The sequence below is a fragment of the Macadamia integrifolia genome, chromosome 11 (genome assembly GCF_013358625.1).
Source record: "Macadamia integrifolia cultivar HAES 741 chromosome 11, SCU_Mint_v3, whole genome shotgun sequence".
Lineage (NCBI taxonomy): Eukaryota > Viridiplantae > Streptophyta > Magnoliopsida > Proteales > Proteaceae > Macadamia > Macadamia integrifolia.
This window is the reverse complement of record NC_056567.1, coordinates 23,855,972-23,879,118: the sequence shown is the minus strand read 5'-3', so window position 1 is coordinate 23,879,118 and position 23,147 is coordinate 23,855,972. Positions and strand designations below refer to the sequence as shown.

At 40.0% G+C, this 23,147-nt stretch overlaps 1 protein-coding gene across 4 annotated transcripts in view; it reads left to right on the top strand.

Moving 5' to 3' along the window:
- Positions 1 to 1,919: 1,919 nt before the first annotated feature.
- The window catches only part of LOC122092726 (two pore calcium channel protein 1A), a 111,882-nt gene continuing 90,654 nt past the window's right edge, over positions 1,920 to 23,147 (top strand). The window contains exons 1-8 of one of the 4 annotated variants that reach the window (XM_042662967.1): positions 1,920 to 2,246; positions 8,783 to 8,926; positions 9,886 to 9,993; positions 12,165 to 12,260; positions 15,461 to 15,604; positions 15,685 to 15,815; positions 17,829 to 17,889; positions 18,752 to 18,918. In XM_042662967.1, the coding sequence (XP_042518901.1) occupies positions 2,112 to 2,246; positions 8,783 to 8,926; positions 9,886 to 9,993; positions 12,165 to 12,260; positions 15,461 to 15,604; positions 15,685 to 15,815; positions 17,829 to 17,889; positions 18,752 to 18,918 (986 nt within the window). In that variant the 5' untranslated portion in view covers positions 1,920 to 2,111. The remainder of the gene's footprint in view (positions 2,247 to 8,782; positions 8,927 to 9,885; positions 9,994 to 12,164; positions 12,261 to 15,460; positions 15,605 to 15,684; positions 15,816 to 17,828; positions 17,890 to 18,751; positions 18,919 to 23,147) is intronic. The other 3 variants (XM_042662966.1, XM_042662965.1, XM_042662968.1) reach the window with 3 other exon arrangements.

Genomic DNA, 23,147 nt, shown 5'->3' with positions numbered 1-23,147 from the left:
TTTTTTTTATCATATCAAGTCATTGACTTTGTTTTGTCTTTTCTATAGCTGTCATTACATCTTACTTTGTCTTGACTATGTCATACTAATAATCATTGCTATTTTCTTTAATTAATTTATGTCTCTCAATTATCTTAACTCTTTTTCACATTAATTAGAATTTATCAAAATTTTGAGAACACTCAATATCATTAAATTAGTTAATTTTTTATTTGATCATCTGTTTACTTCTCAGAATACGAGACAATGATGTTCATTATTCACAAATTTTAGTCACAACAACTGGTCATATGACTGTAGTCAGCTTGTAAGCGAGAAATGTTTTCTAATTGAATTAATTATAGAAAAAAAAAAGATAAAATTTTCTCTGTGAGAGACCCCTGTCCCATAAACATAGGGGCACAAAATGATCAACATTCCTTTGTCTGGGTTGCACATCTCTGTGTCTTGGGCGCTTATCCTCAACCTAGAAAACACTTGCCCATAAAATTAAAAAATATAAAACTAATTTCTATACTTTGTGGTGGAATTTATGGTGTACAACATGACAGTTCAAATTCCGTCAAACTTAAACTCAATTTTGTCTTTTTCAAATTGAATGGATTTGGTTGGATGGATTTTATTTGGCTGTGTAAATGTAAGCACTAAGCAAGAGTGGTATTGGTGGCTAAATTAAATAAAAGAAAAAGAATATCTTTGGTCATGTCATATTTGAATCTGTTTCTAAACAAGAAAATGAAGATTAAAATATGAGTGAATCGCGTGGAAGAAACTTACCAAAAAACGAAAGAATCATGTGTGGTACGATTATAGTAATTTATTTGAGATAATTTAATGCATGTTTGGATTTTTTTTCTTTTTTGTTAACATGCATGTTTGGATTTTAAATGAGTTTATGGGATTAAAATTGATTTTTTATATCAATGGGGTTGATAGCCTAATGGTAAAAATGCCCTTAATCCATTAGTGTTGGAGTCAACCCCGCTTGCCATATGGGGGTCCATGAATTTGGATCCACTCCTCACGTGAACTTATGTGAACCTGATCCACTCTCGAGACATACTCCTTGAGTAGTGGAATCCCATGTGATAAATATAACTCTATCTCCCAAGGAGCTGATCAGGAGACTTAGGACCATGATTCTAAAACCCTGTATCACTTATATAGAATCGATATTAGCTGTAACCGATCCCCACTCCTAACTGATCCGATCCCAATACATAAGTAGGGCTCCAAGGGTAAAAATGTAATAAAAAAATGTAAATCTGTCATGTCGATCCCGAGACCGATTCCCGAATTTTAGAATGCTGATTCCGGACTCGAGAGAGAAGGGAAAGATTTGAAATCCTTCTACCTCAAAATCAACACTAGTTCTTTGCTTTTGGCGTGAAGGGGGTGATTTATTCCACATCAACGCATCCTATTTGATCTACCATTTGATATTCAAAGTCGGCTTATCGAACGGCTTGTCTAAATTCACAAGATAGTGGTAGGGGCTCCAATCTAACGGTCACATTCTTTTTGCTTTGGTGCGATTAACGGTAACATTGTTCGTTCTTATTAATTTACACGCTCTTCCTCGATCCGACGCGGACGACGAGTATCTTCCGAATTCGATTAGAAGTCAAACGGCATTTATTATCCGCTTGGAATAAATCGTCAGCAATTTCGATCTGCTACAATTTTGTGAAATATCATTTTCAGAGGTGATGCTATCATTTTGTGAAATACCATTTTCAAGGGTGGTATATGTATTGATATCAATGAAATGGTCCAAATCTGGTATAATTAATAAAACGTTAAATCAGTGAGAGTTATTTAAATCAGATCTTGACCATTACATTGGTATCAATACACGTGTCACCCTGAATGTGGTATTTCAGGAAATTGTACCAGATCCGAATTGCGGACGATTTTTTTCCAGATTCATGTGATTCGTTCCCACTCGGCTTTTTCGACGGATCAATCCTGTTGATCTCAACCGACATACTCTGTGGACCATTCTGTAATTCTTTCCAAACCTCATTCATCTCTCTCTGCTGATAACATTTACTTAATCTACTGTCCGATAGAAGACGATTTATCGGGAAATTGCAGGAGAGGCAAGGAAGATGGAGTCGCCATTGCTGGGAGGAGAGAGTAGTGGTAATCAACAACGTGGAAAGAGGACAAAGGCGTACCACAGAAGATCAGATGCCATCACTTATGGGACGCCTTATCAGAAAGCTGCTGCACTTATAGATCTGGTCGGTTCAATTCTCATTCTCATATAAACCGTTGTTTTTCATTTGGTAGTATATCCGATTCAGGCTGTGCATTTAGTGTTCTGTGGTGGATCTTGCGGATATTTTTGGTCCTGATTATGGAAGAGATCACTGGGAATCTGAACCTTACAGGGTAAGGTAGTTCTAGGAGATTGGTGGTAATGATAGTTAGTTATTGGATTCTACACTTCAATGGCTGACTGCTTGAACACTTTCTATTTCTTTAGTCAAATATCACTGGATGGTATGACGTGCGAGAGATGAGCATAGTTGAGTTTGGGAGTTAGGAGGAGAAGATTGGGATTCCTTCTGATTCTCATTGGCCCCTGGCCAGGAAAGTGGTCTCTTATGAGACAACCCATGCTAACTGTCCTAGGTTTTATGTGGAGTTCTAGAACCTAGCAGGTTGTGTAGGTCCCTAATTTCATTAGATGTGGGATTAAAGAGAGTTTTGTTTGATTTTGGTTTTCACAGTGTTCAATTCACAAATGTTGTTGGGATCCTTTTACCGTTGAAAAGTTTTGGTTGAGGTAACTAATTAAGGGGTTTCACTATCCATATGGTCTAGATCCCCTCCTTTTGGATCGTTACTCTAGATATAGGATTCATCCGTTCAACTTTAGAAATATGCGTAAGAGAAACATATAGTTCAATTGGTTGCCCATTTCTGAATAATTTTTAAAGCATTTAGTGTTCACAGATTGTGTTCGCTCTCTCTCTCTCTCTCTCTCTCTTGGCCATTCGATTGTATTATTTGATCAACTACTTTTGTTTTAACTTCTTGGCCATTAAAATTAGAAGAAAGTTGATAGATTTCAAAAATGATCAATGTGCTGACCTCTTACAAAGACTGCAAAGTTCTTACTATCTCATTGCTTCTATTTTATTCCTGGCCACCAAAAGGGTCCAATCTGTAAGGAGGTTATGTCATCTGGTTGGGCTTTATAGCTGGTCTAAAATAGCTTAACAATGGATTTTACAAGTTGAATGTGTTGGTGATGCAGAACTAGGGTTCTAAAATTTTAATAGTCTTCAAAGAGTGAATCAAGCCCCAAATTTACCTTAAACAATAGGGTTTAGTGGTATTAGGTGATACCACTTGATGCGGATCCGGGTCCCAAGAATAGGAATTGGATCGCTTAGGGCCCACTTAAACACTCAATAAAACAAAGGCAACACCCAATAACAATTGTATTGAAATGAAGCTTCAACTAAATGGCAGAATTGTAATTAAACTGAAGTTATAAAGGGGGTGGCAGAATTGTAAATAACCAGAATTAGTTAATGAGCTATTTGGGAGATAGGACGTAAAAGGAATTAATGATTATTTGAAGGGGTAAACTAGAAAGTGAAATAAGAATAGGGATATGAGATAATTAGAGACCAAAAGAAGGGCATAATGGTAAATCAGACTTAAAAGACAGAAAAGGGGCAACTCACGATTGTGTTATTTTCTACCTTAAATCAGAACAGGGGCGGAAGAGGTGGGAGGATTCAGATTGATGGAGCTTCATCAAAAGAGCTCGGTTTGGGCTGAAATTTCAAAGGAAAGGTCGCAACTCACAGCCCTACTAAAACCATCAAAAGTCTCCTTAGGCAACAAGCAATGCAGGGGTTCCAGGCTACTGAAACTGAGCTCTACGGTGACGTCTAGTTTTCCAGACCTGCAAGTGAAACTCTGCCCTGTGATGAGAGGGATTTCCGGAACCAGAGTTTCGGGGGTTTTGATCTCTTAGGGAAGAGCAATCTTCGCACAAAATTTCAGCTCCAACAGATCAAAGGTAAGAGAGATCGATCCCTTATTTGGTGCTGAAACTGTCGCTCAAAAACAGGGGCTCGACCAGCATTAGAGAGAATGAAAAGAAGGAGAACAAAAACAGAGGGAAAGAAGAAGAGAAAAAAAAATCAGAAAAGAGAGAGTCACGGCAGCCAAAGCTTCAGCCAAGCAAACATCCAATTTCAAATCAAAATTTCAAATCTGAATCTTACTAGTGAATTATATGGCTTATAAAAGAAAACTCAAAGTATCAGAATGGTAACTAATTTAAAATGGAAACTAATATAAATTTAGAAGCTAACTAATACAAAAGAAATTGTTTCTAAATCCAAAGAAAATCAAATCAAAAGATTTTTTTTTTCTAAGTTCATCGTGCAACTGCATTAGCTCTTCCGGTCTTAGAAGAACTCGAATCCGTCGAGTTAGGTCGTGCTTCTAAGATACCCTTGTTAGTTGCTCACTGATAAGGTGGCACGTATCTCGAAGCAGGAGATGGGAACATAACACCAAGAGGAGGGAAAGTAGACTGACGTGTCACTGGAGTAGGAGTCGATCGACAACGTGGCATGTCTGATAATGCGTGTGACCTTATTAAGTACATACGACCTCCTTGCTTCACCTTGATGGTATTCCGTGCGCCATCATAGAGAATGCCTGCATGTCACTGCCAAGGTCGCCCTAGAAGAATGTCGCAGTGTGCCAATGGGGTGACCAAACAGGTGACATGGTACTGTATCGGCCCAAACTGTAAGTGTACTCGAACAACTGCAGTGGCCTCCTCTAGAGCTGTGGGTCCAAAACCTCGCACGTGAATCTTCTTGAAAAGCTGCTTCTGTGGAAGGTTGTGTGCTCAAACAATTTCAGCAGATATAAAATTTTCTTCTGCCCCAGTATCAACAATTGCATGAACATCAATAGGGTCAGAGCCGTGCAGGAGAGTACCCTTCTGTCTGAAGAGAGGAGCCTTATCAACTAGTCTATTCGAAAAAGATGAAAGGCTAGCTGAATAAGCTTCTACATCCTCATCTTCACAATCGACAATATCATCGTCCTCGAGGGGATAAAGATATAAATGAGATCCATCTTCACTCTTCTCTGTCGGCTGCTTCTCTGCTACGTTCACAGAACGAGTCCTGTTGGGACACTTGTTGGAATAGTGACCCTTCTCGCCACAAATGATATTCTTCACCCCAACAATATCCTTGTTGAACTTTGACATTTTCTCTTCAACTCTGCGAGCTTCAAACTTCTTTTCCTCCATACGCGGTGGAGGTCTATAAACTGAAGAAATCTTGAGTATACCCTTCCAGTAAATGGACTTCTCTTCAGCTATCTTGGCATGAGCTGCTGCCACATCAACAGATCTGAAATCAGTGTTAGCCAACTCAAGTCGAATCTCAGTACTTAACCCACTGATATATCCATCACTCGTTGCTGGTCTGTTTCCTGAAGTAGACACCTTGAAGACAGTTTGTGGAATTCGAGGGTGTAGGAATCCGCATCTTTGTTCCCTTGTTGCAAGTTAAGTAATTTATGGAACACTACCTTTTCATAATTAAAAGGAACAAATTTTTCAGTCTGGATCTGCTTCATGACCTCCCAATTAGTAACGGGTCCAAGTCTTTTGACAAACCTTGCATGTAGTACATCATCCTACCATGAACATGCATACCCAATAAACTTGGTGATGATGAGCTCACACTTCTTCACGTTTGGAAGAGATTTATATGCAAAAATTCTCTCCACTTTGGTAAGCCAGTTAAAAAATTCCTCAGGTCCCTTTTCACCACTGAACTTGGAAACCTCAACTTTGATGCCATAATCTCTGTCAAAAAATTGCCTGGTAACATCCTGGAGAACAACTGGATCAAGTTGCTGCCTCTGAGGTGTGTCTTCGATCCGTAAAGTGTTGAGCTGAGGAGGTAATGTAGAGGATCCTTCTTCAGCTCGCTTGTCGGACCTCTTCATACAGGCAATAATTTCTTCCATAAACTTATCAAACTTGGCTTCAGTCCTCTCAAGCCTAGCATCAGTATTCTGTTGGTTCTCGGCTAACTCACGATACAATTTGTTCAACTCAGCATTGGTGATGTGACCTGTCATGGTTAGAGAAGACAGGAAATTTCGCTCTGATACCACTTGATGCAGATCCGGATCCGGATCCGGATCCCAAGAATAGGAATCGGATCGCTTAGGGCCCACTTAAACACTCAATAAAACAAAGGCAACACCCAATAACAATTGTATTGAAATGAAGCTTCAACTAAATGGCAGAATTGTAATTAAGAGTTATAAAGGGAGTGGCAGAATTGTAAATAACCAGAATTAGTTAATGAGCTATTTGGGAGATAGGACTTAAAGGGAATTAATGATTATTTGAAGGGGTAAACTAGGAAGTGAAATAAGAATAGGGATATGAGATAATTAGAGACCAAAAGAAGGGCATAATGGTAAATCAGACTTAAAAGACAGAAAAGGGTCAACTCACGATTGTGTTATCTTCTACCTTAGATCAGAACAGGGGCGGAAGAGGTGGGAGGATTCAGATCGATGGAGCTTCATCAAAAGAGCTCGGTTTGGGCTGAAATTTCAAAGGAGAGGTCGCAACTCACAGCCCTACTAAAACCATCAAAAGTCTCTTTAGGCAACAAGCAATGCAGGGGTTCCAGGCTACTGAAACTGAGCTCTACGGTGACATCTTGTTGTCCAGACCTGCAAGTGAAACTCTGCCCTGTGATGAGAGGGATTTCCAGAACCAGAGTTTTGGGGTTTTTGATCTCTTAGGGAAGAGCAATCTTCGCACAAAAATTTCAGCTCCAACAGATCAAAGCTAAGAGAGATCGATTCCTTGTTTGGTGCTGAAACTGTAGCCCAGAAACAGGGGCTCGGCCAGCATTAGAGAGAATGAAAAGAAGGAGAACAAGAACAAGGGGAAAGAAGAAGAGAAAAAAAATCAGAAAAGAGAGAGTCATGGCAGCCAAAGCTTCAGCCAAGCAAACATCCAATTTCAAATCTAAATCTTACTAGTGAATTACATGGCTTATAAAAGAAAACTCAAAGTATCAAAATGGTAACTAATTTAAAATGGAAATTAATATAAAATTAGGAGCTAACTAATACAAAAGAAATTGTTTCTAAATCCAAAGAGAATCAAATCAAAAGATTTTTTTTTTCTAAGTTCATCGTGCAACTGCATCAATTAGGAGGAAAGAAATCTTGCCATCTTGGTTTTGGAAAGTGTAAGGAGCAAAGGGAAAATTAGGTTTAAGGGTTAAATTAGGGGTCAGCATTTAAAGGGAATGGTGGTGAATGGAAGGCTGGGAGCCTGGGTAGGCTAGGACTGTGTTTTGGTGAGGGTTCAATAGAGATTAATAGTGGAAAAGATGGCTGCTTTTGAGGTTGAAGAATCTATGTAGTAGGAACAGAAAGAAGAAAGAAGGAGCTTCAAGGGGAGCTGTCACTCTACACGGTAATTGCTCAAAGCTTGAGAAAAAACTTGTTTTTGTTCATTCCATTTGGGTAGGGCCAGTAGGCGGTGTGGGCCTTTAGATGTTGAACTCTAAACTCCAAATACCCAAAGTACCTCTAGTGAGACTCTAGAAACAACAATGTAACTCTCTTTAACACACTAGAATACCCATAACATAAAACATCTGATATAATTCTTAACCTATTAAACCTAATGCAAAGCCCTTATACGACATGTACTACCTATTAGACCTTAATGATAAAGTATCAGCTCTAAAAAGTACCAAGTGACTTAGACAAGCAAAAATACCTGGCTTGTAACAGTGTCTTGATTTCTCTCTCTCAGATCACTTTTGCAGCCTATACTTCTCTAACTGTCATAAATGGAGCAATTCTGTCTTTGAGGAGAGGTCTTATTCTTTATCGGAAAAGCTGAGCTATAAAAAGCCGGGTCTGCTGTCAAGAGATTGAAGCTTCAGTTTGTTAAACGCAATATCTGTCTTGTGTAGGTTTATAGGCAAAGTGTGAGGACATGAGAGTTTCATTTTGTTAAAATGTATACAAAATGTATTTTTGGAAGTATCATTCCCTCCAGGTTGCTCAGTGGGGCCTAGTTCTCTTTATTGTTCATCTCCATCCGTTTTGGGTGCAATTAAGGAATATCATATTCTACTATCTTTGCTCTCTAGACATGGGTATTTGTTTGCTGATTTTGGAATCCATCGGTGATGGACTAAGAATTTGACAACGTTTAATGTTTTCATACTGTAAAGGAATCTTCACCCCCCACTCCAATGAATACTATATGAAATCCTTCGATTTGCTTTGAGTGTCTGTGTTTTGTTTCATGACAAGGCTGAGGGTCCATCTTTTTCTCTTTTGGACTTGAATTTTATGGAAATCTATGCTTAATTATATAGAGACTGCACTTTGTTGACTAATTGTAACATTTTTATGGAGTTTGTTTTTGTTTATTTTTCTAGAAATGGATGTGAATTTTGGTTTGCTCAACCCTGGAGATTCTATGTTAGTTCTACTCAATGGATATGATAGTCAATTGACAGATTTTTTTTTCCTTTTTTTGGGGACTGGAGAACTTTGGAACTTCTGAAATTCTCTAAATTCTTATTTTTTTGCTGCCAGTGTTCTTTAATTAATGGCTGTGAAAATTTCATAAGTTTAATTTATCAAGTCATGATCAATTAGTATTTGCAGTTGGTTTTGGTGCATTGTTGTTTGATTCTTGATTGATTTTTGAAATTTCACTTTTCAGGCAGAAGATGGTATTGGTATACCTGAGGAAGTTCTTGATGAATCAAGATTTGAACGTGCAGCAAAGTTCTACTTCATCTTTATTCAATTTGATTTCCTCTGGTCTCTTAATCTTTTTGCCCTGATAGTGCTGAATTTCTTAGAGGTCAGTTGGATTTTGAATAGCAGTCTCTCCTATGGAAACATCTACCTGAGTTCCAGGACCCATATAACAGTCTGGAGCACCATAACACATTTTTTTTGGATGCACATCTAAAGAAAGAAAGTTTTGGGTCTCACCTGAGGATGTGGTGCATCCAGATGCTCAACTATTCCAGTGCTTAGCCTCTGATTGTCTAATTTCCGACATGTAACAACCATAGTTGTCAAAGTGTCGCCTAGCGTCCAGTTGCCCCTTGTTGGACGACCGCCTTGGGCATGTAGGCGCTGCCTAGTCACCTTCTTGGTGTTGCCTGGACATCCAGGCCCCCCCCCTCCCAATACCTTGGGTCGCTTAGAGGGGGAAACAGAAAAATGTAAATCCCTAAAACTGGCTATAGTTTCAATATTTTATTTTAATTTTTATCAGCAACATAAACTATGTTAAATGAAATGTGTTAAGAGGGCTGTACCAACCACTCAGAGCTGAAGCTTTTATAGAGGTAAATGAGAATGGTAGCAAAGAGCTGCCTCTCCCTACCCCGCAACCTTCTTTCAAAAGATGGGTGGAATAGTTCTCTGCTCATTTTCTGGAAGAGGTATATACTTTAAGAGAGGGTGGGCTGAGGGACCATTTATGGTCGGGCCCTGATCATCTGAAATATGAGGCATGGCAAAATGTGGGTGCCCCTCAGTTCTGTTCTACCAGTCCTGCTCCTATACTCCCATCTGTTGTTGCTTTTTGTTAACTGCACTAGTACTGGTGTGGTGGGAAAGTCGAAGGATAGCTGAAGTTTTCTGTTGGATTTATTGTTCTTTATATTTCTTATGCGTGGACTAATGTTCATGAATGCCCTTCTCCTGGATGAGTATTTTTTTCCTTAATTTTTGGTTTTGCAGTCAATTTCATGTAACTTATTCCTTTCTACGGCTAATTAATTTAGTTTCCCCAACTTATTTTTGCAGAAACCTTTATGGTGTGCCAAGTATGGTCCAAATTCTTGCAATAACAGAGAATACTTCTTCCTTGGGCAGTTGCCGTACTTAACTGGTGCTGAGTCTCTTTCTTATGAGGTTAATATGATTGATCCTACTGAGTACATGAATGCTTCTTAGATGATTTGTCATTGATTATCATATATCCACTTGGTATTGATGCATAGAAGGTGCTCTTTTAAATATGATCCATCAAATTCATAACTTTGATTGTCGTTTGGTGATATGCTGCCTTTGCCAATGTGGTTTTGTCAACCTTTGGACCTAGAGGTCAAATTTAAGGAGGGGTTTTATTTTGTTAATGTTACTTTTTTCCCCCCCTCAAGGTAAATATATGTTTTGTTATTTTCTCGGTAAGGGACCTGATATATATATATATATATTTCTATGAGTTTTCCAACCTTTATGCATGGACGATATCCAATTGCTTGCTACCTGTGGTTTGATATTCTTGTGGGTTCCAAACTTCTAATGATGTAGAGGCTGCAACTTTGAAATGTTTCTATCATTTTAGTATATTTCTATCTGAGCAACATGGGCCCTATGGGTCCTGTGCTATCGGGATCCATTATATTGTGCAGGAAAACTAACTTGCCTCTTTTTCCGGGAATCTCATTTGAAGCCACAATAAGGGTTTTTCTTGTGAAAATTAGAACATGCCTAGCTCCCATGACCGACCGACCTCCCCTCGTCGACGACCTCTGCCGTCGGAAACCTTCTCGTTGAACCTCTCGTCACCCTTTCCTCCTCCCTCCACCCTTATGCTCCTCCTCCGTCCCCTTCTCCTATTCCTCCACCTCTCCCCCTTACCTCTACCATCTCCAAACCATGGAACCAAATCATCACCTCCTCCTCTGTCCCCCCTTCCTCCTCGGTGGGTCATGCTCTCCACTTTGTCCCCTGCACTGTCATCGACAACATCCCTGTTGGTATCTGCCCTTGGGGGTCCTAGAACTGGAAATCTCTAGATGGAAGAACTATGTCATTGGCCACTTTCTTCGCAGATGTCCCCCCTTCAACATTGTAAAATCATCCCTTACTAAACAATGGGGAATCCGTGGTAGACTTGCTTCCTATGTACTTGACAATGGAATTTTAGTGTTCGATTTCTTTTATGAAAATGATAGCTACAGCCCTCGAAGCTGGCCCCTGAAAGGTGGGAAGAAAACCCATTTTCCTCCAAAAATAGGACAAGTACCTCATTCTCAACGAGATTAACTATCACTCCATTCCCATATGGATTGCTCTTCCCTCTTTCCCTCTTCACTTTTCTTCGCACCAAGACGATGGACGGACTCTCCTTTGCCCGCATTTACGTTGAGATTGCTGCTGGTAGCCTGGCACCATCCCTCTAGCCATGATTAAAATCCTCGATGACGAAGGTCACTCTTTCTCCCAGGAAATCTTTGGATGGAGCGTAATCTTCGTAGATGGACATCCAACTCCTGTTCTTTTGACAAGTTTAGCTCCAAGATTGGATGCATCCGGCATCTCAAGGCTTCTAGCTCCCCAAGGGCTCCCCCCTCCACTATCAACCCCCCTTGATGTCCCTTTCCTTTAGCTGGGCCGTCTTTGAGGTTCCCTTTGGGCTTTGTCTCCTCCCCTCTCTTCTTTGTATATTCTTCTTCTTGATAATGAATTTATTTATTTATCCAAAAAAAAAGGGGGGGGGGTTTTCTAGTGATCATCCCCTTCTATTTATACACATTTTTTGGCTGTGTATAAGGGCCAGTGTTGTGTGCAATGAATGGTATAGTTTTCCACAGCTGAGGGGGACGTGTCATAGTTTTATCAACATTATTTATCCAATTATGCAAAATCCAAACCAGAATTTATATTTGACTTTATGTGCGGCATATGTAGTTGTCATAATTGTCACAGCATCTAGTTGGCCCTAGGCGTCGGAGGGGGCCTGGATGCACAAGGCGGCATCAACAAGGTGTCCAAGACGCACCCCCTAGGCAATGCCTTGACAACTGTGGTAGTTGTAAGTTGTAACTATGGACTTGGGATGCTAGTTAAATTGGAATCTGGTGCCCTTTTTATGTGATGAATAGGATGGTATGAGGACTTTGGACCACTTGGCTTGTAGACTATATATGCTTCAAGTTTTTCATCATAACTTTGGTAACGAGTCCTTCATATTAGTAGATTTCTTTTTCTTTTGTTTTGTTGCTACTCTTGTCACAGGATCACATCTATATCATCTGTGCGTATATGCAGTTTACATAAGTCGGTGTCTTTTGCAGGTCATAACTCTCCTCATACTAGTCATGCATACCTTATTTCCAATTTCTTATGAGGGAGTATCTCTTTATTGGAGGAACCCTTTGAACAAATTGAAGGTAGGTGCTATCTAATTTCAAGATGAAGATATTGTTGCATATACTTCTAAAATGGATTCTTGTTTTCTAATGGAGTTGTGCATGAAAATTTCAGTTGGTCTTATGAACATTGGCAAGACAAAGGTTTGTGTCTATAGAAGCTTATGCTTATGTTAAAAATTTCTTCTCCTCCAACATCAATGAGTAATGAGGCTCTGATCAGAATAGAAGCATGGTTCGAGGTTTCGGTTAGCCCTGAAACCGTGTATTTTTTCCAGGAAGTTTCGGGGTCCATATGGCCAAGTTGGGTCTTGAAACTTGTAGGACAACCTATTTTAGGCCTTGTAAAAATAAAAAAAGAGCAACCTAGTGCACGAGGCTCCTGCTACTGCAAGGTTTGGGAGGGGCAAGGGTGTACGCAGCCTTACCCCCTGCTTCGCAAAAGAGGCTATTTCCAAGTTTTGAACCTGTGACCAACAGGTTGCAATAGTGAAAGTTAACTGTTTTACTATTTTAGGTCTTATAAACATAGTAAAACCATTAGAATTTTAAAAATCACACCCAAATTGGTAGTTTGAATTCGGATCCTAGGTTGGCAGTCTGCGCTATATACAATCCCTACTTTAGGCTATTCCACACAATATTTAGTACTAGAACACATTTAATTCAAGTATAACAATTTAAAAGCTGGAATGGCAATTAAATCCTGTAAATCTAGACTGAATATGAGGGTTGGATCTGAAATTTCTTGAGGTTGAAGTCTGGCTGCCGAAGACACCCAATTAGCAGATTTGTAGAGGAGAAATTGTGCCTACAATGTTTCAGCTTCTGTGACACTTGATTGTACAGTATTTTAGGTCTCTCCCAGCAGCACAATGATGGAGAACAGTGATTCAGTTCGTTCTCAGATAACAGGTTGTTGCCTAATATTAAAAATAGAAACAAAAGGATTGAAGGGGAAGAAGAGAGGGAAGAAGGGAAGGGATAGGACCAAGCTTCTCACCTATGGCTTTGGTCTGTCACCTTGTTATCTCACTATTGACTTCTCACCAAAGCTGAATCACATAGCACAAAGCAAAGCTTCTTTTTTAAAATTTCTCAAATCATTAGGAGCTCTAACAGCCCCTCTTGTTTATTAATAAAAACTTACTGCTACAAAAATAGAAACTGAAATAGTAACTCCTCATGATAACAATTAAATTGTTGGCCAAGGGAATAGTAATACAAACTGGAACTAAATAAAATCTACCTATTAACTACTTGAAAAAGAATAGAAACTAATCTATTTTCTTAAATCTAGATACAAAAAAATAAAACTGAATAACTCCTAAAATAGAAACTAAAAACAATTATGATCTTCTTGAAGGATTTTCACCCATGCAAGCCAGTGAAAAGAGCAACCCAGTGCACAAGGCTCCCGTTAGTGTAGCATGTACGCAGCCTTACCACCTGCTTTGAGGAGAGTCTGTTTCCAAGTTTCAAATCTGTGACCAACATGTTGCAATAGTGCAACTTAACAATTGCGCCACAGGCAAGCCGGCAACCACTCAATAAAATGTCACATGTTAGGCTATGCCCCACCAAATCTGTTAAATCTTCTTCCAATTCTCCTCCATGCAAGTCAAGGATGTGACCCACTAAAAGCTGTCAATACATCTCCTTGTCCAACAACTAGTTGATGGTTACATAGGGGGGCCTCAATTATAACCATGGAACGAGGAATCGTATCGGATCGGCAATCAATCTGATCGGAATCGGCTGAGGCCACCACTACCACCGCAAAATTCGAAATCCAATTCACCAATCCGAACCCAAAACCACTAACCCAATCGCATAAATAACAAGAAAGAAAGGTGAAGACTGCGAGATATGATGCCCTAATTATAACAGAATATGGGCCCAAATATTTGTCGACGTATGGACCTGAACACCCATGAACCGATGGGTAAGAAATGGCTTGGCTGGGCTTTGTCAATCAATCTACATCAAGAGTAGTAGTAGTAGAAGAAGAAAAATACACAAGAATGCTTGGGAAGAGAAACATCAATGCCCCCACATGAACATAAGAATACCTACGGAGGAAAAAAATTCAACCTTATTTAAGAAAGTATCCGTAATACCTTACTCCATGAACTTCTAACAAAAATTTCTAGTGATACAAAACACTGTGTGCAAACAATGCTGCATAGATAGGTACTCTCTTTCCCTTGACACTCAAATGAGTTGTCAGCCTCTGCCGGTTCCTGCCTCCCTAATAGAAAAATCCAGTGGCCTGCCCGATTTACTTCCACAGATTAGATAGATCCTGCTCAATTTTGATCTTGGGCCTTCCTTTAACATAAGAGAACCACCAAGGACAAATCAGAAATGCTAGAAGTATTTCTGAGTGCAAATTTCACTCCAGACATTGATCAGGTCACTTGGAAAGGTCTCTCAGCTTCTACTTCTCACCAGTTGTACATATAGTATGTTGGAAATGCCTATGCAGTTTTTTACCGTTGACCACGGACAGCTAGATATGATGTTGGTTATTTTCTCATCGGCAGAGCAGGCACAAAAGTGGGTTCTTTCTCTGACTAGACTATCTGACTATGATGCTTGCCCTGATGCCATTTTCCATCTAGTAAAAGTCTAAAAGCTTAAAAGTTATGGATCCATTTCATATCTATTATGCATGAAGTTCATGTTAGAGAAATATTATAGCATGATGGTTTAAACTTTAACATTGTTAAGTGTATCAAAGTTGTTTAATGTTGTAAAGCTGGTGAGGAGTTGAAACTATATTTCCGTGAAGGATTTTTAGATAGACAGTTCTGTATATCTTTTTAAATCTCCCTCTCTCTCTCTCTCTCTCTCTCTCAGGTGAATCATTGGATACATTTTCTTTTCTTCTCCTTTAAGTCATTTAACTTCTTTGACCATGCCTTTATTTAACAATGTTAATTGTGTCCTGTTATTGGATGATCTAACATTCACTAGGCATAGTGAATCTTGACCGTCTATGACCTGTCAAGTGAGATAGTACATGAATGGGTCTATGTGATAGAGGACCCTACACCCTTTTGATTGGGTAAATTTTAGCCCTAAATTAGCAGAGTAAGCGTCTCATAGTTGAACCCAAAGTTAAAAAATTAATGACATTGGCATCCTGGATTTCATATTCATTACCCTGTTGTGTCATTTTAACAATTTCTGAATAAAAAAAGAGCAACCCAGTGCAGGGTCTGAGCGGGGAGAATGTATGCAGCCTTACCTCCTCATTTGAGCCTGAAATTTATCTGCTGGTGATGTCCTCTATCAAATGGGTCTACCCATGTACCTCGTGGCAGGTCGTGAATGCTTATCAGTCACTGGGCTTATTAAATGTTAGAAACACCCTTATTTTTATTTGCATGCACCTCCCCTGGATTCAATTCATTGATGCATTTTCTTTCTGTTTTTGCAGGTTACTTTTCTGTTAGTTTTGGTGGCTGATTTATTTGTTTATGCTCTCTACATATCTCCAGTACCCTTAGATTCTCTACCATTGAGGGTTGCTCCATATATTCGTGTCCTATTTTTTGTTTTGAATATTAGGTAGACTCTTAAGCTATATATTTTCTTCCTTCATAAGCTTATTGGTGCACTTTTGGAACCTGTAATGTTCTCTAAGTGAAAGTATTGCTGTACAATATTCATTGTATCCATTTTCTCACCTTATGTTATAAGCTGATTGAATGAAGATCTTCAAACTCATTAATTCTGTTCCAAGTCTTCCTCTTCAATATTCATCTTTGTACAATTTGAGATTGAACTCCTCTAACCCTCTGATCCCTCTTTAATGGAGTTCCTGTTATTGATGGAAAAATTTTTTTTTTTTTTGAATGAAAGGTCTCTGTGGCTTAATTTTCTTATTACATTCAACTTTTGTTCTCTGAGCTTACATTCTAGAAAAAATGAGTTGTAAAAAATGCAAAATTTGACTGTTTTAATTTGCAGATTAATGATAAAATCTTCCAAATTAGTTTAGAATGCTGCTTTTTTCTTGGTAATGTGGACCTTATAAAAATTGATTTAGTATGTTGTAATTAACGTTTGATGCGGAGCTGAGGGTATACCAGTGTAGGAAGAAGTTGAGGCCCACTGGTTGAAGTTATAACCAGCCCAGTCAAGTCCTAATCCGGCCATCAGTTTAAGTTGTGTTTAGGCCAACACTTGGGCCTTTGGGTTTTAACTTAAGCCCATCACATGCCATCAGTTACATTACATTGAGGCCCATATTTTCTTTTCTAATGGGCCATATCCATCCAGTTGGTGGAGATTTTGGACAACAAAACTTGTGGTCCCATGTTGCAAATTTCTACTTTTATAGTTTCTATTTTAATGTTATCTTTTTCCTCTTTGGTTTAAATCATTAGATTTCCTATGAAGTTTGTATTTTGATTGTAGGCTACTTGATAGCCAAGGGTTTCTTTTTTATTTGATTGTATGCTACTACTTGGTACCCAAGGTTTCTATTTTTGTACTTCATTTATTCAAGTTAATAAATTGAAGAGAAGGGAGACCCCTCCCACGATTTTAGCAAAGCATATTGAGTCTTCTTCACTATCGTGAAGTAGCAGCAACCAAGGTTGTGAAACCTTGGAATAGTGGGTGGTGAAACCCGACCATAGCCCCCTTCTCTTCTTTTCTTTCTTTCCTCTTTTATTCCTTGTCTGCTGATTCACTGTCGTGGGAGTCCTTCACTGTTATGAGAACTGTAGTCTGAAGTTTGAAGAGTTTTACAGCTTGCAGCACGGAATTCTTCAAGTTCTAATTTCTGGTTTGGGTTGTGTTCTAATAGCCATCGGTTCCTAGATTGGGTCTGGTTTCTCACTTTTTATTCCCTCCATTCGCTTCTATTCTGCTGGTTGTTCTATCGTTATTTATTCACTGTTCTGCAATGTTCATCTTCAGTTGTAAGTCTATTGTTGCTGTACTAACCTATTTTTGGTTGCAGGATTTTGTGTCTTTGTTCTAGCCAATCCTGTCATTAGATTGGCCTATTTTCTGATATTATTTGCTTCTCTGTCCCACCTACATTCTATTAGACTTGGAGATTCTCTGACCCACGGATTTTGAGGTATCATTGGTCTTAGAAGTTACTAAATCCTGTTTTACTAGAGTTTCTATTTTCTGTTCTATACTGTTCCAAGCTGATCCAACCAGTGAATCAGCTTGATATTTGGCTGGCTTGAAAACCTATTGAGAGGTCTAATCAGGCTCTAATTTCAGCCCCAACTGACCATTAGTTTTTGAGTTATCTCAACTTCTTCTTCTTTTTTTATATTTTATTTCTATTATTTTTTTAAAACTAGTATTACTGTGATTCTGTCCTGCGTTTAGTAGTGTTCTCCTTGTTTTGACTGCCTACAACACATCTATGTTAGTATACGGTGTTATGGTACTTACTCTTGATTTTAGTGTTTGCTTGATTTGATTTGTAAAATTTAAGACCTGGAAAAATGGTGGGAATTGTGTAATTGGACAACATTATGGACAAAAGTCCCTTATTCAGTCGTCATCAACTTGATATTTTTTTTGCTTATATTTTATTTGTTTTGGACACAGGGAATTACGAGCATGCATCGTCACGTTGGCTGGCATGATGGACAAGTACCTCAATGTCCTGGTAACTTGGTCGTTATACACTTAAACTTTCACTATAGTGCTATTGTTCTATTAGTTAGCTCTATTCTATGTCTTGTTAAAGTATTTTTAGTAATTCCACGACTTTGCATGGAACATATATTTTAGGGAAAATGTCTCCTTAATGGTTTGTTAAGATATGCTCCTCCACAGGGCCCAAAAAAGCTGCAATATGGCAACTTAGTTGGATGATGAATTGGTTGACTACTGTCCATGTCATCCTTGATTGATGTAGCAAGTTTCATCCCACAAGCTTTACACCACTAGCACAATCAATAGGTTCATTTAGGTCAAGGTACAGAAGGGAAGGGATAAGATTCAATACATGGGGACCATATGATTGATTTTAGCTTTGAAATATGGAAGATGGCCAATATACATGGTCCACTATCTGCGACGATTGACTTTGGCTTCGAAATATGGAAGATGGTGAATTTACATGGTCCGCTATCTGCCTAATGGCAATAATTGCCACATCAAGTTGTCAACCATTTATGGATTCCATGGATGATAATACATGAGAAAAAATCAACTAGATTGTGGGCCTGGGCAATATAGTTGCAGTAATCAATGGAATTAGACAAGTGGAAAATTCAAAGGCTGTGTTAACTACCTATGGTCAGATTGACAAGGTGAGTCTTCCATGTGGTTTAAAAATGGTGGAACTGTAGAGACATCTTTCCTCATGGCAGCTGTGAGAACAATTTCTACCTTTTTCCTTATAGAGGCTTTTGAGCAGAACTAGTTAGTTTTTTTGGCTGTTGCATTATAAGTTTACATGTATAGATATGTTTAGTTGTGTTACGATGTCTACTTGGTGTTGACTTCGTTTTAATTTCTTACAGGCTCTTGGACTTTTGTTTCTTTTATTCTCCAGTTGGTTAGCATATATCATATTTGAAGATACTCAGCAGGGAAAGACAGTATTTTATTCCTATGATGCCACCCTATATCAAATGTTTGTTTTATTCACCACATCTAACAATCCTGATGTGTGGATCCCTGCATACAAGTAAGTGGGACTTCTATAAAGTGGTTGACATGCTTCTTTTCTTTTATTGAGGTGATTTTCATTGGTATCACGTCCAGTAAGTTGTAACTTTGTAACTCATATTGTGGTGTTAATTGTGATCATGACATGCTTTTATTATTTATTGATGGCTTGTCATATTGGGGTAATTATCTTGCATTTCAATTAACAATGAACATGTATTGGCTATAATTGTTTTCAATTGTTTTGAGAGGTTAGTTTATCTTGAATTTTTTTCTTCAAGAATAAAAATTTCTACGAGGATAGTCTTGTACAATCTAGAGTTTGGATGCTTTCTAATGCATACTATTCCTCATTGGTTTTAAAATTGGTATATAAATATTCATCTGATAAACATTGCAAATGGATACCAGGAGGATACTGATGGTACTCAAAATCTTGTAAAGGAAGCATAGTTTTTTTTTTTTGGATGAAGGCGGGGGGGTGAGGGAGGCTTAAGCCAACAAGTGAAGGGGAACTAAAAACAAAACTATAAACCCTAACCATCACGGACCAACCAAAGTAGGGGGGGGGGAGAGAGGTCACAAAGCTGTCAAGAGGGATGGATGAGGTTAACCTGCAAGTTCCAAAAAGTAATGATGTGGGAGTTTTTGGGGGATTTAGGAACAGGATGGTTATGAAGAGCTAGGAGGGCATGGGCTTTGGAAGCAACATCAAAGAAGATAGCTTTCCAAATCTTATCCAGAGATCGAGATTTGGGGGTCCATCTACGAATGTTGCGTTCCATCCAGAGATGGTTGATAGTAGCACGAAAGGCCAATTTGCCAATGGTGTCACAAATGGAAGAACCTGAGAAGGTCATGTCTATCCAATTACTTTCCCTATCAAAAGGGACAATTGGATAGGTAATGCCATAGAGTGAAACTCTAGTAGGGAATGTGACCTTAAAACCAGACCAGCTTATGCCAGGGAACTGTCGAGGAAGGGGTTCGGACTAAGGACTAAGTAGAGGCAAAGGAGAATATCCCATTCGAAGAGGGGAGCCATTTATAATGGTCTTCTCTTCCTCTATGTCCTGGGTGAAGAGGGGGGAGGGAGGACCAGAGATCAAGCAGAGGAGGGGGAAGAGGAGGGAGGAGACCAACCACTAGGAGATAGAATAGAAGAGACCAAAGCATTGGCATGAAGACCAGAAGAGGAAATGACTCTGGGGGATACCAAATGAGACAGAATGCCCGAAGGATGCCAGGGGTCCTTCCTTCCACAAAGATGTTGGCTGACCATTTCCCATTGGAAATGGCAGAAAGGGCCAGGGGCCTATGCTCAAGGATTTTTCTCCAAATCCAAAGCATCAGAAATGGAAGGGGCTGCCTAAGGGGTGTTATGCTTGAGTAAACGAGAGAGGATCCAGTCAACCCAGATGCTTTTATGCTTGGATACAATTTTCCGGATAAGCTTGAGGACTCCCGCCGAACGTCTTTGATTCTCCTGATTCCTAACCCTCCTTCAGATTTAAGAAGGCAAATCTTCTTCCAGCTAAGAGGCCGAAGGAATTTGGAGGAATCAGAGCCCTTCTAGAGGAGGGAGCAGAGAAGGCCCTTAAAAGACTTAATGACAGAGGCAGGGAGGATGCCGGACCAATAAAGATACATGGACTGGAGGACTGATCTAATTAAGGCTAGACGGCTGGCAAAGGAAAGGAGTTTTCCCTTCCAGAGCTAGAGCTTTTTCCTGAGATGGTCGAGCAAAGGGGCATAATGGTGGGAAGTAAGCCTGATGGTAATGAGCGGGAGCCCAAGTATCTAACCGGCAAGGAACCTAGTGGGATACCAGAAAGAGTGGCTTGGGCCTCAAGGGTGATACCGGAGAAAGATATTGGACTTAAGGAGATTGATTTTGAGACCCGTAAGGGATTCGAAGGAGTGGAGGGTGGATATGATAGTGGTGATGGAAAGAGGATCAACTTTGGTGAAAATCATGATATCATTAGCAACAGCCAAATGAGAGAGAAGGGATTTGCATTTCTGGATGGGAGAGAGGAGATGGAGATTAGTGGCTGATTGGATAAAGCGGGAAAGGACTTCCAAGAAAAGGGAGAAGTGGAGGGGCATCCTTGGCGGATTCCACGCCCCGAGGGGAAGTAGTCGGTCGGGCTTCCATTCACTAAGGCAGAGAAGCGAGGGGAGGAGATGCAAGAACGGATCAAGTGAACAAAAGAGGCCAGAAAGGACATTTGGAGAAAAACATTGATAACAAAGTCCCAATTGATCATGTCAAACGCTTTATGGATGTCTATCTTAAGGAGGGTAGCAGGAGAATGAGACTTGCGGTCGAAGCCATAAACAATCTCGTGACGGAGGATAATGTTATATGAAATGCTTATTTATACTAGCGATGAAGGCGGATTGGTTAGGATTGACAAGAGAGTTGATGACTTTTTGAATCCTGTTGGTCAGGATTTTAGCAATGAATTTGTAGAGGTTACAAAGAGAAATGGGTCTGAAGTCATTCATGGAAACCACACCTTCCTTTTTGGGGATGTGACAGAGGAAGGTGTGGTTTACCCCACAAATTTGGTTAGGGTTGTAGAAGAAACTACGTACCACTAGGATGAGGTAATTATGAATAGTATTCCAGCAGGCGGAGAAAAATCCCATACTGAAGCCATCTGGGCTAGGGGCCTCGTTTAACCTTATGGGAGAGGATGGCCGATAGGATTTCCTCCTCTTTGGCAATGGACTAGAGGAAGGGGAATGATCATCAGGTATAAACTTGTTGAGGAGATTGGGGTGGATGGGGGGGAGGCGTAAGGGTGAGGTTGAAGAGCCTCTGGAAGTGAGAGACTGCGTAGGGGTGAGGTTGAAGAGCCTCTGGAAGTGAGAGATTGCTTCAGACTTGATGAGATAAGGGGAAAAGAGCTCAATCCCAGAGGAGGAGAGATGAGCTTAGGAAAGGCGTTGGCATTATTCCTAGCTTTGAGAGAGCGGTGGAAGCCGAGTTAGTCTCCCAATTCAAGCCAATTGATGCGGGATTTTTGGCGAAGGAAGCTTTCTTTTTGGTCCAGGAGCAAGGAGAGATCGGCCATAGCTACTTTTTCTTCCTCAGCCAGGGCAGGATTGAGAAGATCAAGCTGGATCCTGGATTGAATGGAGTGGAGTTTGTCCCTGACCCCTCGGAGACCCGAGAAGAGATATTCCCAAAGGTGGAGGAATTCCAAATCTTTAAGGTGGCTTTAACATTCTTAAGCTTTTTGGCGAAAGCAAGAAGGGAGGACACGGTGCCTGGGGGATGTTTTAGGCACTATAGATAAGAGGATGGAAAGGGGGATGGGAGATCCATATTTCAAAGAATTTGAAAGGTTTAGGACTGAAGGAGCGAAAGGGAAGCACATGGATTGAGATGGGACTGTGGTCCGAGATCTCGGGGAGACCAAAGCATGCATAAGAAGAAGGGTAAGAATCCAACCAAGCTTTATTAACAAGGGCCTTGTCAAGCTTACAAGCCACTCTATGCGTGCCAGATCTTCTATTGTGCCAAGTAAGCTTGATTCCTGACCATCTGAGATCAGTGAGATGGTTAACAACCTATGAATCAATGGATTTTCCCCCATATTTTTCGTGACTGTAACGGATTACATTGAAGTCTCTAGTAATTCCCCAAGGCCTGGGGCCCGAGGAAGGGGCAAATGATGGTAGGTCAGACCAAAGGGGGAGCTTGAGGGAAGCCCTATTGTGAGCATAAATGATAGAGAGAAGGCAGATGAAGGAACCAGAGTGGTGAGAGATGGAGATATGGATGACTTGGGCAGAGGAGACTAGGCAAGAGATGGACAGGAAGGAGGGGTCCCAAAGGATCCATATCCTTCCATTAGGATTGTGGAGGTAGTTGGAATGAAAGGACCGGGAGGGGCAATCAATGAGGAATTCCGGGAGGTGTTAGCCTCCAATACATGGGTTTCCAAAAGATAACAAAGATTAGACTGCGAGGAGCGAATATGGGTTCTGATTTCAACTTGCTTTGTTGAGGAGTTAAGACCTCGAACATTCCAAATTGTCCAAGGAATCATTAGGAATCAGGGGAGGAGGGCATCAAATGCTTGGGCAAGCTGCGGGGGGTCTTTTAGGGATGTTGGGGCCAGGGGTGGGGGGAGGCCGGCGACTATAACTGATGACAGGGGGACAACGGTAGTGGTAGTGGTACTGGTAGTGGATCTAGTAGTAATGAAGGAGGCTTTTTTGGTTTTTTTTTTT